The following is a 20789-nucleotide window of genomic DNA, read 5'->3' as shown; positions in this document are numbered from 1 at the left end:
GACCTAATTCCCGACCAGGGAGGCATCTGTGTTTTAGGAGACAAAGTGGAGTTACTAGTTTAAATTTGCCTACTATCTAAGATACATAGATACTGATTTAAACTTGTTCAAACTATCTTTCCTTTCCCCCTGATTAAATCCTGCTCTGATGCCAAGGAAGGCCAAAACATGGACCAGACTCCAAACTGGGCAGACAAGCCTGCACTCCAATGCATGATGGATGGAAAAGCTAGAGTATGTGTTTAGTTAACAGAAATATATACATGCGTCACTTACCTGACTGGACTGATTGATTTATAAACCAAGAATGGTGTTTTTCCTTGAAAACTTTTATTTCAAACAGCTGCTGTTGACACATATTGAACAAGTAAATGGTTCCTTCCCCTGTTAAGACAGATCTGTTTTTTATTTGTAAGTTTTCACACACACACAAAATCAAAAGACTGTCCAATAGTTCTGAGGAATGTTCCTAATATGGACATAAACATACATAGATATATTCTATACAAATTGACTCCGAGGAAAGTTTATAGCTATTATATACAGATGTTTGTTTCTCAGCTCTATAATCCTCACTGAACTTAAACCAGTAAATTAAAAAAAAACAACAAAAAAAAACCGCAATCATTCATCTTAACTGCTACAAAGCCTCTCATTGACTCCTCCATTAGATCGCAAGGGGAAACCAGTTCTTAAACTACCCAAGCCTGACGCTTCCGCCAGATGAACTGAGCTGGCATGTGGGTCCTGTCACCAGAGGGCCCAAGATAAACCCCGAGGGCCAGCACTAAGTGAGAAAGGCAAGGGCCCTTTGATGCATGAAATTTTTTTCTAAACACAGCACTATCAAGGACCCTGAGTTTGAATCTATGTGGACCACACGTTGGGGGTGTGCCTTTGAGGAAGTTGTACAAACCTTTTTGTGCCTCTGTTTCCATATCTGTAAAATGGAAGCAATAGGGAACATACCTCACAGGGTTTTGTAAGAATTAGAAAGGCAGAACACATGTAAAGTTCCTAAAATAGTAAATGCTCAGCACATGTTAGCCTTGATTTTTCCACAGTCAATGTAGTAAATGCGAACATTTGTTCCTCTGTTGTTTACAGACATGTAGATAAAACACAAATTTTACAAGAAGCCTGACTTTTTTGTATACCTTTATTTTCATTAAATGCTTTACAACCTTTACTGCTACCTAAGACTTCTCTAGAAAAAATGTGAAAAAAAAAATTAGAAAAAAAAAAAAAATACGGGGCGCCTGGGTGGCTCAGTGAGTTAAGCCGCTGCCTTCGGCTCAGGTCATGATCCCAGGGTCCTGGGATAGAGTCCCGCATCGGGCTCTCTGCTCAGCAGGGAGCCTGCTTCCTCCTCTCTCTCTGCCTGCCTCTCTGCCTGTTTGTGATCTCTCTCTGTCAAATAGATAAATAAAATATTTAAAAAAAAAATTAGAAGTTAAAGATAATAGGAATTTTCAATTCAAATTCAATTCCACCTCGAAGAAAAGGAAAGTGGAAGAAGCCAGGACTTTTTGCCTTTTTTGTGGCTTCTATTTATGTCTTTCCATCAACAACGGTAACAAGGCACTACCCAATAAATTTCTCTTGCTTTTGCTATTTCAATATTGTACCTGCCAGCACAATGTTCTAATTTGCTAAGTATCAGATGTCTACACACAATCTTACAAAATTAATAACAACCCTAAGACATAAACCTTGTGAAATAAATTAACAAAAAAACCCACATAAAGATAAATATCAGAATTACTATATTTTATAGTATATTTTAATATTTTTGCCTAAAAATTAGGAAACAAAATATAAAGTTAAAATGAAATTAGTTTTAATAAAATATGTATCTGTATACAATGCTTTTAATATAAAAAAAAAATCACTTCTTGAATTGGAACAAATATACCACCTTTTGGTTAGAACAAAATAAGGAAAGTACCACTAAAAATGAAAACACTCAAAATCTTGGCATGTCAAGTAAAAACTCTATTTTTTCTTTTTTACTCTGGCTGTTTATTTCACAACATAAAATGAATATAAGTGGACATTAATATTGGACAACTATTTAAGAAGAATTGGCTTAAGAAGGCTAAAGAAAAACAGTCTGTTTTCAGAGAGAAGCCAAACACACTACTTTCTATCTTGTATGCATTTCTGATGAGTGAACAGTTCTATGGATTTAAATTAGAAGAAGAAATAAACAAAATTTAGGCCAAGCTCGCTGTTGTCACCCAGCAATGCCAACTTACTTTTAAAACCTATTAAGGAAGAACAAACGTACAAAGGTAAATAAGTATATACACTTTTTATGCGCAATGTTTAAAAAATACTAGAGTTACTGTAATCGGAAGAGAAGGGGGGAGGAAAGCTTACCTGAACACGGGTTCACCAATTTTACAAAGATAAGTCCACTTTTCATCTTCTTTGAAGCATCTTTTAAATATTCTGAAAAGAAATAATGAATTTGTTAAATTAAAAGACATTTGCTTTCTTGCTCACCTTATTTACCTTATTCTCTCTCTCTTTTTTCCTTCTGTTTGAATGGTTTTTCTTTGTAAACTCTCTAACTCCAATTTGGTTGTATCCTCTGTGTCATACTTAAAAAGGCCCTCTCTCCCTCAAGCCTATATGAATCACTTACATTTTCTCCCAACAACGTTGTTATCTTTTTTTTTTTTTTTTTAAGATTTTATTTACTTATTTGACAGACAGAGATCACAAGTAGGCAGAGAGGCAGGCAGAGAGAGGAGGAAGCAGGCTCCTGCTGAGCAGAGAGCCCGATGTGGGGCTCGATCCCAGGATGCTGGGATCATGACCCGAGCCGAAGGCAGAGGCCTAACCCACTGAGCCACCCAGGCACCCCCGTTGTTATCTTTTTAATCTATCTGAAACATAGCTGGGTTTAAGGTATGGAGAGGAGATCCAACTTTTCTTTTTTTCAGTGAATTGTCCGGTTGTACCAATGTTATCTTCTGAAAAACGCATGCCTGAAATAGTTCCTTTATGCTAAATGTTTAAACTACATTTGTAAGTCTGCCTATGGAAATTCTATTTTGGTCTACTAGTCTGTGTCAATATTAGCATTACTACTTTAATATTTTGATTATTATAGCTTTAAAATACATTTTAATATCTATTGAAGTAAGTTCTCTCATTATGTTTCCTCTATAATATTTTACTGTCGAAGTTTTAATGGTGTAGATCAAAACACAAAGACCATGACCATTTGATTTATAACATCTTCCATACATTTTGAATGCACATTCATAGAACGCATTTGGTGACTCTCTCTTTCCGAAAGGAACAAAGGGGTCTCATAATCCAGCAGATCAACAACCTACCAAAGAGTAAATCAGAGAGCTTTGGGGTAAGCAGTAGCACTTCATTGTGTTTATTTTCTGTGCCGCCCCTTCACCCCACTTCAGATCTTCATAAACTTGAATACAGCAAGCATGATTAGAAATCGGCTTACACATAAATGGTTAAAATACAACTTTCTTCTTCAAATAAGAGGAATATTAAATAAGCAAAAGAAAATATAAACCCCAATTTTGCGATTTCCAATCACAACTAAATGGAATACCAAGAACTTTATTTACCCTCCCACCTAAAACCATCAATGACAACAACAACAACAACAACAAAACAAAGGAAACTATTATGTTCAGGACACGGGGCATTGAGTCGTACAGGATAGTGATCCCTGAGAGATGGGCGACAATTAAGGTGACCGCTACGAATGCCCCCGCGTATTGCCGTGAGGAGTTTCCACCTGCCCCAGGGGGAGGCTGGCAGACACCCTGCATTGACAAGGTGGGGCTGCAGGTTCACTGGGTGGCGCACAGGAAAGGAGAGAGGTACAGAGAAAGAAAACCCTAGAGCTGTGCAAAAGACACTGCCTGAGTATCGAACTGAGAAATGCAGTACATGCAGGTGATGAAACTACCCCAAGACTAGGAGATGAGAGGGGAGAGTACCTCACGTTCATGCAGGGCTCGGAACTCCAGACAGACGGGGAAGCCTCTTGATTCCGAGGACATAAAAGGGTCTTGCCTTAGCAGCAGGGAACAAAGAACCCTAGACTAAATGCAGCTGTGGTACCAATAAATTAATTTTATCTAAAAAGCAAGACCTTAAAAAAAAAAAAAAAAAAAAAAAGCAAGACCTAGGGGCACCTGGGTGGCTCAGTGGGTTAAAGGCTCTGCCTTTGGCTGAGGTCATGATCCCAGAGTCCTGGGATGGAGCCCCACATAGGGCTCTCTGCCCGGCGGGGAGCTTGCTTCTTCCTGTCTCTTGCCTGCCTCTCTGCCTATCTGTAATCTCTGCCTGTCAAATAAATAAATACAATCTTAAAAAAAAAGCAAGACCTAAAAGGATCAAACTCTTTCTGAGTACCTTCACTGGGCCCCAGAATGAAGCTCAAGATTATTTACAGGAATACAAAAATATTCCTTGGCCGAAAAGATAAAATTCACAATGTCTGGCATCTAAGCAAATATTACTGTGCATTCAAAGAAGCAGAAAAATATGGCCCGAAATGAGAAAAATGAAGAACCCAATTATTGAGAGAGGGGTCCTGATATTAGATACAGATGTTCAAATGAATAGGCAGGAGGTAAGGACAGTATTCCTCATGCACAAAAAATTAAGTAGAGACACATAAGTTTTCTCAAAAGACCCAAGTTGAAATGAAAAATATACTAGATGGGATTAATGGCGGAAGAAAAGATTAATGAACTGAAAACATAGCAATAGAAACTATGTGAAATGAAAACACAGAGAAAAAAGAATGAAAAATAAATAGACATTAGTGAACTGTGGGACAACTTCAAGCATCCTAATACATGTGTCTGAAAGAGAGGATGTGGGAACGGAAAAAATATTTGAAGAAATTATAGCCAAATATTTTCAAATCTGATGAAAACAATAAACCTACATGTCCCAGAAGTTCAATAAAGCCAAAACACAGGAAATAGGAATAAACTATATATCACGATCAATACTTCAAAGCCAGTAATAAAGAGACAGATCTTAAAAGCAGACAGAGTTAAAGAAGACATACTATGTACAGAGGAACAAAACTAAGAATCACAGCAAGTTTCTTCATTGGAAACAATGCAAGCCAGAAGACATCTGTAAAGTACTGAAAGAAAACATGATGATCCCAGAGAAATTATCCTTGAAAAAATAAAGGTGATAAATAGACTTTTTCAGACATGCAGGAGCTGAAAGCAATAACCACCAACAGACCCACACTGCCAGGAATGCTAAAGGAAGTCCTGGCAGAAGGAATAGGCTACCAGATGAAAATAAGAATTTAAACAAAGAAACGAGAAGCACTGGTAATGGTGACTACAGGGTTAAATCAATAACAATTTTATTTCTATTACTTATATCTCTTTAAAGATCACTGCACCAGGGTGGCTCAGTGGGTTAAGCTGCTGCCTTCGGCTCAGGTCATGATCTCAGGGTCCTGGGATCGAGTCCTGCATCGGGCTCTCTGCTCAGCAGGGAGCCTGCTTCCCTCTCTCTCTCTGCCTGCCTCTCTGACTACTTGTGATCTCTCTCTCTCTGTCAAATAAATAAATAAAACATTTTAAAAAAAAGATCACTGACTAAACAAAAATAGCAAGTTAGTGTGGGGTTTATAACATACATATAAATAAAATACATGAGAAGATAGCATGAAGGCCAGGACAGGGGAAAGGAAAGCATACTACTGTATGTTTCATCTTACTGTGTGAGTTTTTTCTGCCATCTGTGGAATGGCATGACATCACCTGAAGCTAGATGGGATCGATATACGTGTGCAGTAAACCGCAAAGTGGCCACAAAATTAAGAAAAAATGCTGCCACTAATATGACAATATAGATGAAATAGAACCATAAAAAAATTTCAATCCTAAAAGAAAAAGGCAGAAGGGGAATGAAAAAAGTTAAAAAGGACAGAAGAGACAAACCAGAAAACAAACAGCAAAATGACAGACTCAAACCTAACCCTATTAATAATCACACGCAATGTAAATGTCTGTACACCTTAATTCAAAGGCAGAAATTTTCAGATTGGTTAAAAAAGTAAGGTAATCCTCTATGCCTGCATATAGAAACACTTGAAAGCTGCAAGTAGATTAAAAGGAAGAAGATATGCTTTTCATGCTAACACTAACACACTTTTCATGCTAAACTAATTAAAAGAAAGATGGAATGGCTCTGTTAATAACAGACTTAGAACATTATAGTAATAAAGAAGGTCATCCCACTGACTGACTGCACTTAGCATCAAAGCTTCTAGCTCCATCCATGTTGATGCAAATGCCGATTTCATTCCTTTTTTATGGCTGAGTAATGGTCCATGGTGTATTCACACACCACCTCTTCTATATCCATTCAGCTATTGATGGACACATGGGTTGCTTCCCTATCTTGGCTATTGTAAATGATGCTGCAGTAAACATAGGAGTGCACATATCTTTTCAAGTTAGTGTTTTCATTTCTTTTAGTAAATACCCAGTAGTGGAATTACTGGATCATACGGCAATTCTGGTTTTAATTTTTTTGAGGCGCTCCATACTGTTCCATAGAATTTCACTCCTATTTGGAATTTAAGAAACAAAACATACAAAAAAAGAAAAAAAGAGACAAACAGTAAAACAGACTCTTGACTGTAGAGGACTGGTGGTTCCCAGAGGGGAAGGTGGTTGGGGGTGGGTGGGTGAAACAGGTGAAAGGAATCAAGAGTGCCCTCATCGTGATGAGCACTGAGTGGTGGACTGTGGAATCACTGTATCAGACACTTGAAACTAATATATGAATGCTAGTTATACAGGAATTAAGTCTTTTTTTTTTCAAGGATGTGATTTCCTCTTTAGGAAAACCTCTTTTCCTAAAGAGGAAATCATTCTAAATGTTTAAGCTCACAGACACAGAGCTTCAGGATGCACTAGATGAAAGCTCATAGAACCCTGTGCCCCAATTCCAACCCTTGGCAACTGCTAATCTGTTCTCCATCTCTACAGTTTCGTGATTTTGAGAATGTTATAGAAATGGACATATACAGATTTAATTTTAGGAGTCTTTTAAGACTTTCCTTTCTGCAACTTATAAAAATGTGAAGGATAAAGTTTAGCACTGTTAAAAACTTTTCCACAAAACTAAAACAGGTTGTGGTTTTCCCTCCTTCACCCTGCTGTTTCTCACTATTTCAGCTTCACTGTCTCTTCTATGTCAAGGCATGGAAAAAGCGACCTCTCTCCTTCAGCAATACACCTGTGGTTTTACTTCAGTACTATAGTAAACCTTTCAGCTTGAACGGGGTGAATCGTTATTGATTTTTTTGTTTCCTTTTTTTCAATAGAAAGTTCTAGTTCTAGGGATTCTCGCCAGCTCTCCTTCAGCTTTCCCATTCTTCCAGCGCTTAAAATGATTAAAATTTATAAATACTAAAAGTCTAAAATATATATTCTTAACAACTATACAAGGGAAGCAGTGTTTCCATTTTTCTCAGGAAGAGCACTAAATCCAGAGGATTAACTATAGCCTAAAATGTCAAACTGTAAACTTTGGAATTACTAAGTACAAATAAATACTGACATTAATGTGTTCTGCTGCAAATGTCAGGGTTCTCTGAAATACACTTTGAGATGTATTTGTGTAGATAATGCTGAAATGTCTACATAGTATGGGAAAAAAAAAATCTTTTCTCAGTTGTGCCAATAAAATAACCTGCAGTTGTATTGAATATTTCAACACAGAATTCCAAGTGAGATGCTATTCTCAGGTTGTTTTACCTCTTTAACAACAGAATGGATTTTAAAATTAATCTCTCCTGCCTACTTCACTCATTCAGTTTTTAACTATTGATTAGCAAAGCAGACCTGGCCTGTTCCCATGAGGAACTTTTGGATGTTCCCTGGAAGAAACAGATACTGAGTCAACAATCATACAAAGGCAGACACCAAATGTAACAGCTACTAAGAAGAAGAAATACATGGAATTTGAGACCTTAAGATAGGGGACACAACAAAGAAGAGTAGGTCTGAGAAGGCTTCCTGTGCCTCACATTAAGTTCTTCGCTGTGATGGCTAAGAAGTCAAGGGAATTATGCTTTCACTTCACCAGGGAAATCTTCAGGAGGCTCCTGGGCCAAACTCAAGCCACAGAAGGGTTTTGTTTGATTTGCACATTTGAAAAAATTTGAATTTAGGTGCCAATATTTGGAAATCGGGTGATTTTTACATAAAGGGCGCCTTTCAAATACGTGCTCCCTAGATTAGAAAAAAAAAAATCACTAGGTAAAGATTTTGCCTTGTACAATCAAACAGGCAACAACAAACTAACTTTGTCAAAGTCCAGCTACCACTTTCTAGTTCCCCTTAGTCCTCTGTCCCATCTCGTATACCCATTACACGGTCGGGGGATTATCAGATGCCATGTATGGTCTCACGAAACCACGTTTTTGTCTGCTAGAATCTATGAACCCACGGCACCAAGTATGGTGCTGAATAAAGAACCATTCACTAATAAACACCACTCTCTTACTGAATCTTTTTTTTTAAATTACCAATCTTTATTTTATATTATTTTATTATAATTTTCTGTTCCCAGTACTATCCTAAGCACTAAGGATACAGCTGTGAATAAAACAAAGCCCCCTGCTCTCATAGCAAGACTGCATTCATAAGGGCTCTTTATCTGCCCCGCCCCCACCCCTCACCCCCATCTTCTTCTCCAGTCCACTTAGTCAGTCTCCATGCTCCACCCTCCCTCCCCTCTCAATCAACCAGACTTACAGGACAGGGAATAGGGCCCAGATCTACCAGACCCTGGAGGCCCAGGGTGCAGAACATAAAATTCATTCCACAAATGTGATTTATATTTATAATTTAAATTTATATTTATTTTTTATTTATATTTATTTGTATGTATTTTATAAATTTAAATTTGTAATTTAAATTATAAAATTTAAAATTTGCTAGGAGCCACATTAAAAATAGGTAAAATAAGTGTCAATAATATATTTTACTTAACCCAATAGGCATTTTCAATTCAACATGTAAAGAAAATTTCATATGAAATGTGTTAGCATGATGGTACCTGTGGATTTTTTATAGATGCCCTCTATCAGATTGAGAAAGTTCCCTATTCCTAATTTTTGGACTGTGTTTTAGGATGAAATAGTGCCATAATTTCTCAAACGCTACTTCTGTGGCTGTTAAGATGGTTATGTGGTTTGGGGCTTTTATTTTATTACAATGGTATATTATATTGATTGATTTTAATATGTTGAATCAACATTGCATTCCTAGGATAAATCTCACTTGGTCATAGTGTATAATGCTTTTTACATACTTCTGGATTTGGTTTGTTAGTTGTTGAGGTCTTTTGCATCTATGCTCATAAGGGATATTGATCTGTATTTTTCCTATGCCTTTGTCTAATGTTGGTATGAAAGCAATATTGGCCTTGTAGAATTAGTTGGGAAATGTTCTCTCTCTTTCCTTTTTTGGGGAAAACTTTGCAAAGGATTCATATGAATATGCTCAATGTTTAGTGGAACATACCAGTGAAACTATGCAAAGATTGGGCTTTTTTTGCCCCTGTGGGAAACTTTTAATCTAACTTAATTTCTTTACTTGCTATAGGTCCATTCAGATTGTCTATTTCCTCCTGAGTTGGTTTTGGTAATTTATGCCATACTAGAGCTTTGTCCATTTCATCTAAGCTATCTATTTCTTTGGCATACAGTTGTTTGTAGTGTCCCCCATGATCCTTTTTAATTTCTGTAAGGTCAGCAGTGATGTCCCCCCTCTTTCATTCCTGATTTTAGTAATTCAAAACTTCTTTTTTTCCTTGGTCATTTTAATGAAAGATTTGGTAATTTTGTTGATGTTTTCAAAAGGACCAACTTTGGTTTCATTGATTTTTCTCTCTGTTGTTTTTCTATTCTCTACTTTCTTTATTTCTACTCTAATCTTCATTCCCTTCCTTTCTATTTGCTTTGGGTTTGATTTGTTTTCCTTTTTCTAGTTTCTTAAACTGGAAATTTGGGTTATTTGAGATCTTGCTCCTTTAGGCATCTGCAACTACATATTTTGCTCTGAACACTGACTTACTTGCATCCTTTATGTTTTTTATATATTTTGTGTCATTTTCACTCATTGCATTCACTTTGATCCACTGGTTATTTTAAGAGTATGTCATTTAATTTCCACATTTGTGAATTCCCCAAATTTCCTTCTGTTATTGCTTTCTATTTTCATTTCAGTGTTTTTGGAGAGCATATATTGTATAATTTCAATCCTTTTAAATGTAGTGAGGTTTGTTATGGCCTGTGATTTTTTTTTCTAGAGAATGTTTCATGTTCACTTAGGGAGAGTATGTATCCCATTGTTGAGTGGAGTGTTCTACAGATGTCTCTTAAGTCTAGTCATTGCATAGTGTTGCTCAAGTCTTCTGTTTCCTTGATGATCTTCCTCTGAGTTGTTTTAGCCAATTGGAAAAGGGTTACGTAAATCTCCTCCAACTATTATTAAATTGCGTATATTTACCTTCAATTCTGTCAGGTTTTGGTTCGTGTGTTTTGGGGCTCTGTCTTCAGGTGTATATATGATTATTAGATCTTCCTAATACACTAACACTGTTATCATTAAAAAATAACCCTTTTTGTGTCCAGCAACAATTTTTGTCTTAAAGTCTATTTTATAAGATATTAGTATAGTCACTCCAACTCTCCTTTGGTTACTTGGTTACTGTTTGCATGGTATATCTTTTACATCTGTTTATTTTCAACCTATTTGTGTCTTTTAATTTAAAGTGTGCATCTTTTAAATAACATACAGGAGGGTCATTCCCCTTCACACACACACACACACACACACACACACACACACACACATACACACTGTGCCAATCTCTGCCTTTTAATAGGAAAGTTTAATGCATTTACCTTTAATATGATTACAGATAGGTAGGATTTACATCTGCCACTAACTTTATTTTCTATATGCCATATGGTTTGTTCCTCTATTACTGCCTTCTATCATGTTTAAGATTTTTTCTAGCGCATTGTTTTAATTCTCTTTTCATTTCTTTTACTGTATTTTGGGGGAGTTATTTTCTCAGTCATTGTCTTGAGAATTACACTTAGTAACTTAACTTACAATAATGTAGTTCATATTAATATTAACTTGAAAACTTCAATAGTAACCAGAAACTTTCCTGCAATACATTCTTTTCCCTACCCCTCCTTTGCGCTAGTATTCTGTGCCATATACATACATATATACACAGGCATATACATACACACACAAATTATATCTTTATATAAGCCCATTAACCATTTTATATCTTTTGCCTTATGAAGTTGTATTTTAAAAAAAAATTTTAAAGACATTTATTTATTTTAGAGAGAGAGCAAGAGCGAGAACATGAATGGGAGGGACAGAAGGAATGGGAGAGAATCTCAAGCAGTCTCCAGACTGAGCCCAGAATTTGACACAGGACTTGATCTCACAACAATGAGATTGTGACCTGAGCCAAAACCAAGAGTCTGACGCTCAAATGACTGTCACCCAAGTGCACCTGAAGTTGTATTTTAAATTAGAAAAGAATCACAAACAAAAATACCATTGTACTATCTTTTATAGTTCGCTATGTATTATCTTTACCAGTGCTATGAATATCTCGTGTGGATTCAAGTTACCATCTAGTTTCTTTTCCTTTCAATCTGAAGGACTCCCTTCATGATTTTTGAGAGTCAAGTTTGCTAGTGATGAATTCCCTCAGTTCTTCTGTATCTGAGAATGCCTTAGTTCCTCCCTCAGTGGTTTTTTTTTTTTTTTTTTTTTTTTTAAGATTTTATTTATTTATTTGAGAGAGACTGAGGGAGAGAGAGAGAAGAGCAAGCACGAGTCAGGGGAGAAACAGGGGTAAAGGGAGAAGCAGACTCCGCCTAAGCAGGGAGCCCAATGCTGGGCTCAATCCTGGGACTCCAGGATCATGACCTGAACCAAAGGCAGATGCTTAACTGACCGAGCCACCCAAGTGGCCCTCTCCCTCAGTTTTGAAAGATAGTTTTGCCAGATATAGAATTCTTTTTCTTTCAGTATCTTGAATATGCCCTCCAATTAACTTCTGGCCTCTATGATTTCTAATGAGAAGTCAGCAGTTTATTTTATTGAGGATCTCTGTACTTGATAAGTCATATTATCTTGCTACTTTCAAGATTCTCTCTTTGTCTTTATCATTTGACAGTTTGACTACGTGTGTGTAGGTATGGATCTCTTTCAGTTTATCCTACTTGGAGTTTATTGAGGTTCTTGAATATGTAATGTTTTTCAGCAAATTTGGGAGGTGTTTGTCCAATCTTCAAATATTCTTTTTGCTCCTTTTCCTCTCTCTTCTCCTTCTGGACCTCCCCCATACATATGTTGGTGTGCTTGGTGGTGTACCACAGGTATATGACATTATGTTCTATTTTCTTACTGCTTTTTTCCTTCTGTTCCTCAGGCCAGCTAATCTTAATTGACCTGTCTTCAAGTTTGCTGTTTCTCTTCTCTGCCAGTCCAAATATGCTATTGAGCCTGCTAATGAATTTTTCACTTCAGCTATTGTACTTTTCAACTCCAGAATTTATATATTCTTTATAAATTTCTATTTCTCTTTATTGATAAACTTTATTTTGTAAGGTTTCATTATCATACTTCCCATTAATTTTTAAGACATATTTTGCTTAGTTCTTTAACTATATTTATAATAGCTGATTAAAATCATTGCAGAGTAAGTCCAACAACTTGGCCCCCTCAGGGACAGGTTTTATTTACTACTTTTTTTTCTCCTATGTATAAACTTACCTTCCTTTTTCTTCAGGTGTCCCACACCTTAACAAAAAAAAAAAAAAAAAAAAAAAAAAAAAACAAAAAAAAACCAACCAAAACAAAAAAACAAAAAAAAACCCTAGACATATTAGAAATGTAATAATTAATGTGACAATTCTGGAAATCAGACTCCCCTTCCCCAACACTCCAAGATTTATTGTTGTTGCTGTTCTTTGTCATCATTGCAGTTGTTGCTATTTGTTTAGTGACCTTCCTGGACTAATCCTATAATGTCTGTATTCTCTATAACCACTGATGCCTCAGTTAGTTTACTGGATAGCTAACGATTAGTCTGAAGTTTGTTAAATGTTTTGAACAAATCAGCCTCCCAATATTTGCTGAGAAATTCTGCATGTGTTTTGGGATACGCCTGCAACACTCAAGTAATTTTAACTTCTGCCTTAGCTTTTATTAATTGCTTGCCTAGGACCTCAATGTCAGTCAGAGGTGAGAGATTAGGGCCTGTCAGGTCTTTCCTGGGCATGCACACAGTCCTGAATATGTGCTCAGTCTTTTAATTTCCTAGGACTATGTCAGAGCTTCTAAAAGTCCCTTAGGGAGATACCTTATCCTCATATCTCACTTTTAAGTTTTTGACCAGGTCCTTATTTGCCCAACTGCTATTGCCCCCTCAGCAGTTGATCTATTAAACAATTGCCACTGATCATTTTTGACAAATGCCCTGAGGACAAGATATTTCCTGCAGAGCAAGTTCGAAGCTCCAATCAAGCTTTTCCAGGGAAATGCAAGACAGGTCAAACAGGGACAATGCTCTGGGAATGGGACTTCTTAAGAAGCTCCAAATGAGGCCTGTCCAGCCCAATGGTTGCAAAGCTGCTGGTTTTTATAAGCACCATGTTTGCAAGACTGCTATTTTTCAAGGTTACTGTAGACCTGAAGAGAGGGATATGTGAGCAGTTCAAGTTACAATGCCACAAAGACTGCTTAATGAGGTTCATCAGTTTTTCCTGAATAAACACTTCTCAGACTGTTGGAAGACTTTGGCTAATTTCAAGAGTTTTGAAAAAGTTGACTTTGGCCATCTTTGCCAATGTTTTCATTGCTTTTATGGAGGATTTACCCCCACTGGATTTTGATGGCTTAGCATAAGTAAAGAACTTATATTGCTATAAGACTTCGGATAAATTCTTTAATCTATACCTGGCCTTAGGCACACAAAATTACTTGTGACTATAAATTAAAGGCTCTATGAAAGTTAAGGGTTTTTGCTGTTGTTGTTGTTGTGTTTTTATTTTTTTTAACTTTCATTTAAATCTGGAAAATCCTGTATCATCCCATGGACCAGTTTCTCATCCAAAGGCTTAGAAGCTCCATCTTTTTTCTAACTTTTACCTACATCTAGCATAGCTAAAGGATAGCTAAATTAATTAAGGAAGAAAAAAAAATCTGTTTTTAGAATAATGGGAAGGAATCTGAAGCACAATCTATTAACCTAGTTTTAATTGAGGCCTATTTCTTTGATAATGTCTGCATAGAAAAAGCACAAGATCTGGAGACAGAGAAGTCCATAATCGACTCACAGCTCCACTTCTCAGCAGTATGAGCTTGGGCATGATACTCAGATTCTGTTGCCTCAGTTGTCTTATTTATAAAATGTGCATAATAATTATTATTTTATAGGTTTTTCTTAAGCTTAAATATATGTGAAAGTACTAGAATACATAATAAGCACTCAGTTGAAAACCAGTTTTCTTTCTCTCAATAATATGGAAACATTAAGAATTTGTAGGGAGGGGCACCTGGGTGGCTCAGTGGGTTAAAGCCTCTGCTTTCAGTTCAGATCATGATCCCAGATCCTGGGATCGAGCCCCGCATCGGGTTCTCTGCTCAGCTCTCTCTCTCTCTCTTTCTCTGCCTACTTGTGATCTCTGGCTGTCAAATACATAATAAAAATCTAAAAAAAAAAAAAATATATATATATATATATATATATATATATATATATAATATATATGTAGGGAATAATAAGATCGAAGTATAAAAGCTGAAGAAATTCTAAGCACAAAATTATCTAAGGGCCTAACAATTAGCTTTCCAAGAAGAGATTACATTAGGACTGGGATCTTTTTTTTAAGAACCCCAAATATAATGCATTTTACATGTGAAAATTAAGATTGTATATAGTAAAATACCCAGTTTTTGGCACATGTGACATGCTCAACAAATGTTACATGAATGTGTTCTTTGATTTTAGAAAAAGCTCAGTAAGAAAGGGTGAAACAAGTTTTGATACTTAACAAGCTAAACTTCATTTATCTAGAAAATTGACTTGTATGAAACACCTTCTTCTAAAACTATGCTGAATAAAGTAAAACTTCAAATTATATATTTTTTAAAGAGTAGGCTTTACATTTTCTTTCTTTCTTTTCTTTTCTTTCTTCTTCTTCTTCTTCTTCTTTTTTTTTTTTCTTTAGCTATTTTCTCTTACAGAAGAGAAAACATAAGCCATGCTGGCCAAAAGAGTGTTTTCACAAAAATAAAAGAATTCAGACAAATCAGAAGCGGGTACTCAGTCTTTTCAGTCATTTCGGACTCAGAAATATCTTAAACTTCCCAACAGTCTCTAGCCCTGCCGGTCTAGCTTCTTACGCCTAACCAATCCATAGCAGTTTTCTTGTGGTCTTTGTGTTTTCTATAAAAGTCCAATTTTACGTCCCACTGGTCACCATTAACTCTAGCAGCAAATCTTCCATCTGTTTACCATCCTGATCTAAGTACCTCAACAGAAAGGAAAGTCTGATTGCTTCTTTCCTGACATTTGAACTTTAAAGAAAACATACCAGTGATAAAGAGACAACTGTGTCCAATGAATGTAAAACAATGAATAGTGACTAATATGTATTGGGCATTTACTACACACTGGGCAATGTCCTTGATATAAGTTACATAATATTATCCTTATAACAGCTCTATGAAGTAGGCACTATTTGGGATTCCTACTTTCTTGCATGAGAAAGTTTTCCAAAGTTAAGAAACCAGGTCGCAGAGCTATTTAACTGTATGTAGAGCCAAGAATAAACTCAGGCAACCAACAGTTTCAACTATGATACTTCAGAGAAACTCTTAATCTCCCATCTCATCCGTCTCAACTCAAAAAACAGAAACTGCAGCTCTGAAGCACAAGAACTAGCTCGTACAACTGTTCTCTCACAACACAGATGTCCCAGACTCCTCCGTCTCCTCTTATTGTGTCCTTCCTGGCCTTGAGGACCAAAAAGTCATCCGGTCAGCTGCCCCCACTTTAGTGCGGCCAGAATCCCACACTGCCAGAGGTGCATGCAGCAGAAGGAAAACAGGAAAGGGAGAGAGAGAAAAGGGTTCGACCAAAAGAGACATAAATAAAGGATGAGAGAAATGTGTTGAGGGGCACAAGAAACCTCAAGTGATAACCAGATAGAGGCAAGCTTGACCAAATGCGAGAAAGGGAAACTGATGTTTCTGTTAGAGAATGCAATATCCCATACATTGCCACATACACCTCCGAGATTTCTGTGATAACCTGAGTACACGGCGTGGATCAAGGCATGGACTTAACCATTCTGTGACACCGGCAAGTTAGTCGGGAGCTCTTTTAGAAGGCAAAAGAGAACACTATTTTTCATCTTCAGACTACATGGTATGGGTTGTACAGCTGATATGAAGCTAGTTATCAACCAGTGTTTAAACTTGGCAGGTCTTTTTTATCCCTCTCTTGTTAAGACAAGTTTCTCCGTATCGTTTAAAGTTCAAAGACAGGAGACAGGAGGGAAAGTCACCTTTTTGCCAAGTGTTCTTATGACTTGGAAGCAATGGACATTTGTTCATGGCCCTGTCTGATTACTGGCACACAGCTCTGAGAAACACACACCCACTGTTACATGGAAAAGAAAGAACAGACATCAAAGCATCACTTACTTTATTTTTAGATACCATATCAAGGGTATTCCATTTTCTTAAGAAGGTCCAATAGGGGAAAAAAAAAGATGAGAACATCACTCTCATGCTCATGCAATACAGTGATCTAAATAGATTCCAGTTCATTTTCTGTAGTCATCGGTGATTAGAACACATTCAAGCCCCTTGGTTCCGTCTGTTCCATTGCCAGGGATAGCTCCTTGGAAACACTTGGTTAGGATACAAATACAATGCATGCAAGACAAGTCAGCATAATTTTCAAGTCACTTGCTACTTCCAGGAATGCTAATTTCAGCATTAACTCTATGCTTTCCTTCCCAAGATGTTACCACTGCCATCAAAGAGATCTGGGTCACGTTCCTGGCTTTGAAGCTTTCAGCTTCCTTGAACACTACAGGAGGTAAACCAAGAAAGATAGAGAGAGGCATGCATCAGAGAAATAATTTTCAAGTTATGGGTTCCTCTAAGAGTATCTTTTTAATTTTGAAGCTTTGAAGAAAGAAGAAAAAAATAAAAAATGAAAACTGGCCTTCACCAAAACCAGAGAAGATAAAATCTCCATTTTCTCGGGGCTGCCTCTATCCATAGCCATGTTTTTGGGATTGATCTCTGTGCTAAAGAAGAAACTGATGAAAAAAATTTAGGTGTGCAGTCAATTCAGAGCCACAGAGACCAACAATACATCAAGATGGAGCTCTCAAAATATCTAGGAAGCAGGAAAATTCTGGAGGGGTTGAAAGGACAGACCTGACTGGGATGTCCAACCATAACCAGACTGGCTCCAGAATAGGAGGTGTGCTTGGTCCCTGGTCATCAACCCGACAAGAGAGGGAACCCCAGTCCTTTCTGATCCTCCCAGCTCTCCTACCCTGGTGAGGTAGCGCCATTCAGTCAGCAGAGTGGCCTCTGGCACACGGCAGGGGTCCCAGAGGACAGGGGAGTGCCTGGAATCTCAGCCATTTCATTCCTGTTGAGTGTTGGTCAGATGATCTGACTTCTCGAAGTCTTGTAAAATGGTGATAATAAAGCTTGCCTTGACTACTTCCCAAGGCCACGGAGATGGTCAGCTACAGTAACATACATCGAAGTGTAGTGCGAAGGTATAGGGCTAGAAGATACAGACCCTAGAAGATGGGCTTCCTTAAGATTATATAAACCCTGGGTAAAAGAAGAAGCTGCCCCACCTCTCTGCCACCCAGTCAAAGAGACCACTAGTACCTGAGAAGCTGCGCATGCTCAGCTGAGACAAGCCTTGCACGCTGGTGGGTATGGGCCACAGCTGGCTTTGTGCTGCTGAGCCTCGCCTTTCCTTCTTCTGGAGAAGCGCTCCTTACCCTCAGGTACCCTCCGTCCTCTCAGTCCCACCTGGTGCTGTAGTGGAGCTGGCCCTCAAGGTTACAGCTAATAGGGGGTGAGGCTGTGCTTGCATGAGAGCTCAGAGGGGCCAGTCAGAAGGTTGTCTTGAAAATAGAAACAAGAGAAGAGGGGCAGCTTCTCCCAGCAGACACCAGATCTGAGGCTGGTGCAATGTGCAGCCTGTTTTCCACGAAGTGGAGGAAGCTGGTTTGAGAAGAGGAAGTGAATTCTCAAGAGAGGCAGACACTCTGGACCTCCTCGTGCTGCGAGCCGTGTTTCCAATGTTCTCAGACTCTCCGCCCTGCCCCTGCCCCTGCCACCCAGCTGGCCCTTCCTAGGAAGAGATGACCCAGCTAGGAAACTCCTAAAGGAATACAGGCCAGGTTTTGTAACACAAGTCAGATAGACTGACTCTACATGAAGCAAACAGTAATTTCCATACCAAGGCAGATTGACTCGTGGTCCATTCAAACTGTCATCCTATTTATGGCAAGCGCCCCAATGGATGTTTGCAGGAGGTCATGGTTGTCCTAAAAAATCAACCTCGAATGGCTTTTAAGAAATCCCAACATGCCATTGTGTCCGCTAGGGTTCTGTGAATTTATGCTCACCTTCTGGCATCCATTTGTATTTTCAGTCTTTACCCACTCTTAAAGATAATCCATCCAAAACATGTACGCTGTGAAGTAGTACTTATTTGGTATATTTGTTACAATAGAAATAAACTTGCATGTAGAAAGAGTAAATAGTGAAATACGGGTAAAAATAGAAAAATGAGAAAAAATTAAGAACACTGACTTCATACTGGGATACTCACAGGATAAAAAGACTGGAAAGAAATATTTCCAAAATTGGTATTTCCCAGTGGCAAGATGATAGATAATTTTCTTCTTTATGTTTTTGTGTCTTACTAAAAGGTATATATTAGTATTCTAATAAAAGAAGTTACTGGGCGCCTGGGTGGCTCATTTGGTTAAGCAACTGCCTTTCGGTTTGGGTCATGATCCTGGAGACGCAGGATCGAGTCCTGCTTCGAGCTTCCTACTCAGTGGGCAGTCTGCTTCTCCCTCTGACCCTTCCCCCTCTCATTCGCTCTCTCGCAAATAGATAAATAAATAAATAAATAAAATCTTTAAAATTAAGAAAATAAGAAGTTACTAAAAAAATATTGGGAGAAAAATGTCTAAATAAAGATTTAAGATTTTATTTATTTATTTATTTATTTGACAGAGAGAGAGAGAGAGAGAGAGATAGATGTCACAAGTAGGCAGAGAGAGAGGGGGCGAAGCAGGCTCCCCACCGAGCAGGGAGCCCGATGCGGGGCTCGATCCCAGGACCCCGGGATCACGACCCAAGCTGAAGGCAGAGCCTTTAACCCACTGAGCCAACTAGGTGCCCCTCTAAATGAAGATTTAAGTGCCCGAAATTGAGCAATGGATACTGCAGAGCCTCACCAAATGTCTTAGGCTCCTGCAGGAAATCAGCTCTGGCTACAGACTTTGGCCAACTCGGATCCTAGTTGTTCTAGGGGCAGATAATAAAACAGTCCTCAGAACATATAGATCTGACTCTTTCGGTACACAGCCCATTCCACTTTAGCAACAGTCATACCTGGAAAGTAAAGTTACCTTTTAAAGATATTTAAAAGGCACATACAAAGGACTTCTGAAAAATAATGGCTGGAAGTCCTAAGTGGCATGCTCTGCTTCCAGAGACACTGGGCAAGGGTGGGCTCTGAAGCTTAAGGCATAGGCGCCCAGCACTCAGAAGCCCATGGTGGTGATGCAGGACGTACATACCTGGATTCTCTCCAGCCGCTGGCACATACTGGGGGTTCAATTGATTAAGTGTCCAACTCTTGATTTCAGCTTAGGTCATGATCTCAGAGTCATGAGTTTAAGCCCTGCTCCACACACCCCCAAAAGATAGTGAATTGAATAATCATGATGAAATGCGTAGATAGGTCAAGAAGGTACCACTAGCTTGCACACTAACAGCGAGGAGGCTCAGAGGGAAGATGTCTTAGAAGAGCCATGGGCTGACTTTAAAGGATAAGGAGGCATTTGCCAGGCAGAGAATGTGGAGAGGAGCAGCCAGAGGTCTAGGCAGACCCAAAGTCACTGGGCATTCAAAGAAAGAGACATTGTATAACCCCAATATCCCTCAGTATTTTAGTGAGTGTTACAGTGAATAAGTAGTATGAGTACATAGTGAAATAAAAGGCAGAAACAGAAAAATGAGAAAAATTTAAGAATACTGGAATTCATTTTGTGATCCATACAATAGCTTAGCTTTGTGGAAACTAAAGTCGAACTGAGCCTTGAAGAAAGGCTAGAATTTGGACATAAATGGAAAAGGAGGACAAAGGGCAGTGTAACAAAGACTAGGGGAAAAAAATGGAATGTGAGACATTTTTCCTTTCAGTGAATGTTTATTCAATGCTTGCTCTGTCCCAAGTCTGGGGCTAAGAGCTTGGGGGGCAAGGAAGAGCTTTGGAGGCTGGGACTGTGCTCCCCACTGTAAAGAAGAAGAAATGGAGACTTTACAAAGAGGATACAATTTGGCGGAGGGCATGGAGCCAAGAAAAAGCACAAGCCCAGTTTTAGCTGTGTTTTAATATAACATGTTAGAAAA

General features: G+C 38.1%; 1 protein-coding gene and 1 long non-coding RNA gene across 5 annotated transcripts in view; both read right to left on the bottom strand.

Annotated features, from left to right (window-relative positions):
- RNASEH2B (ribonuclease H2 subunit B) overlaps nucleotides 1–20789 on the bottom strand; it is a 63344-nt gene that overhangs the window by 36073 nt on the left and 6482 nt on the right. For all 4 annotated transcript variants that reach the window (XM_059143954.1, XM_059143955.1, XM_059143953.1 and 1 more), the window contains exons 2-3: nucleotides 2383–2454; nucleotides 277–384 (exon numbers count right to left, since the gene is read on the bottom strand). In XM_059143954.1, coding sequence (XP_058999937.1) covers nucleotides 277–384; nucleotides 2383–2454 — 180 coding nt within the window. The remainder of the gene's footprint in view (nucleotides 1–276; nucleotides 385–2382; nucleotides 2455–20789) is intronic.
- Nucleotides 15284–19777, bottom strand: LOC131813568 (uncharacterized). Its single transcript, XR_009346876.1, has 2 exons — nucleotides 18018–19777; nucleotides 15284–17923 (listed from the first exon to the last, which is right to left on the bottom strand). It is a non-coding gene; the product is annotated as an uncharacterized LOC131813568 (long non-coding RNA).

The sequence above is a fragment of the Mustela lutreola genome, chromosome 13, assembly GCF_030435805.1.
Source record: "Mustela lutreola isolate mMusLut2 chromosome 13, mMusLut2.pri, whole genome shotgun sequence".
NCBI lineage: Eukaryota > Metazoa > Chordata > Mammalia > Carnivora > Mustelidae > Mustela > Mustela lutreola.
This window is presented reverse-complemented; position numbering and strand designations above follow the sequence as displayed.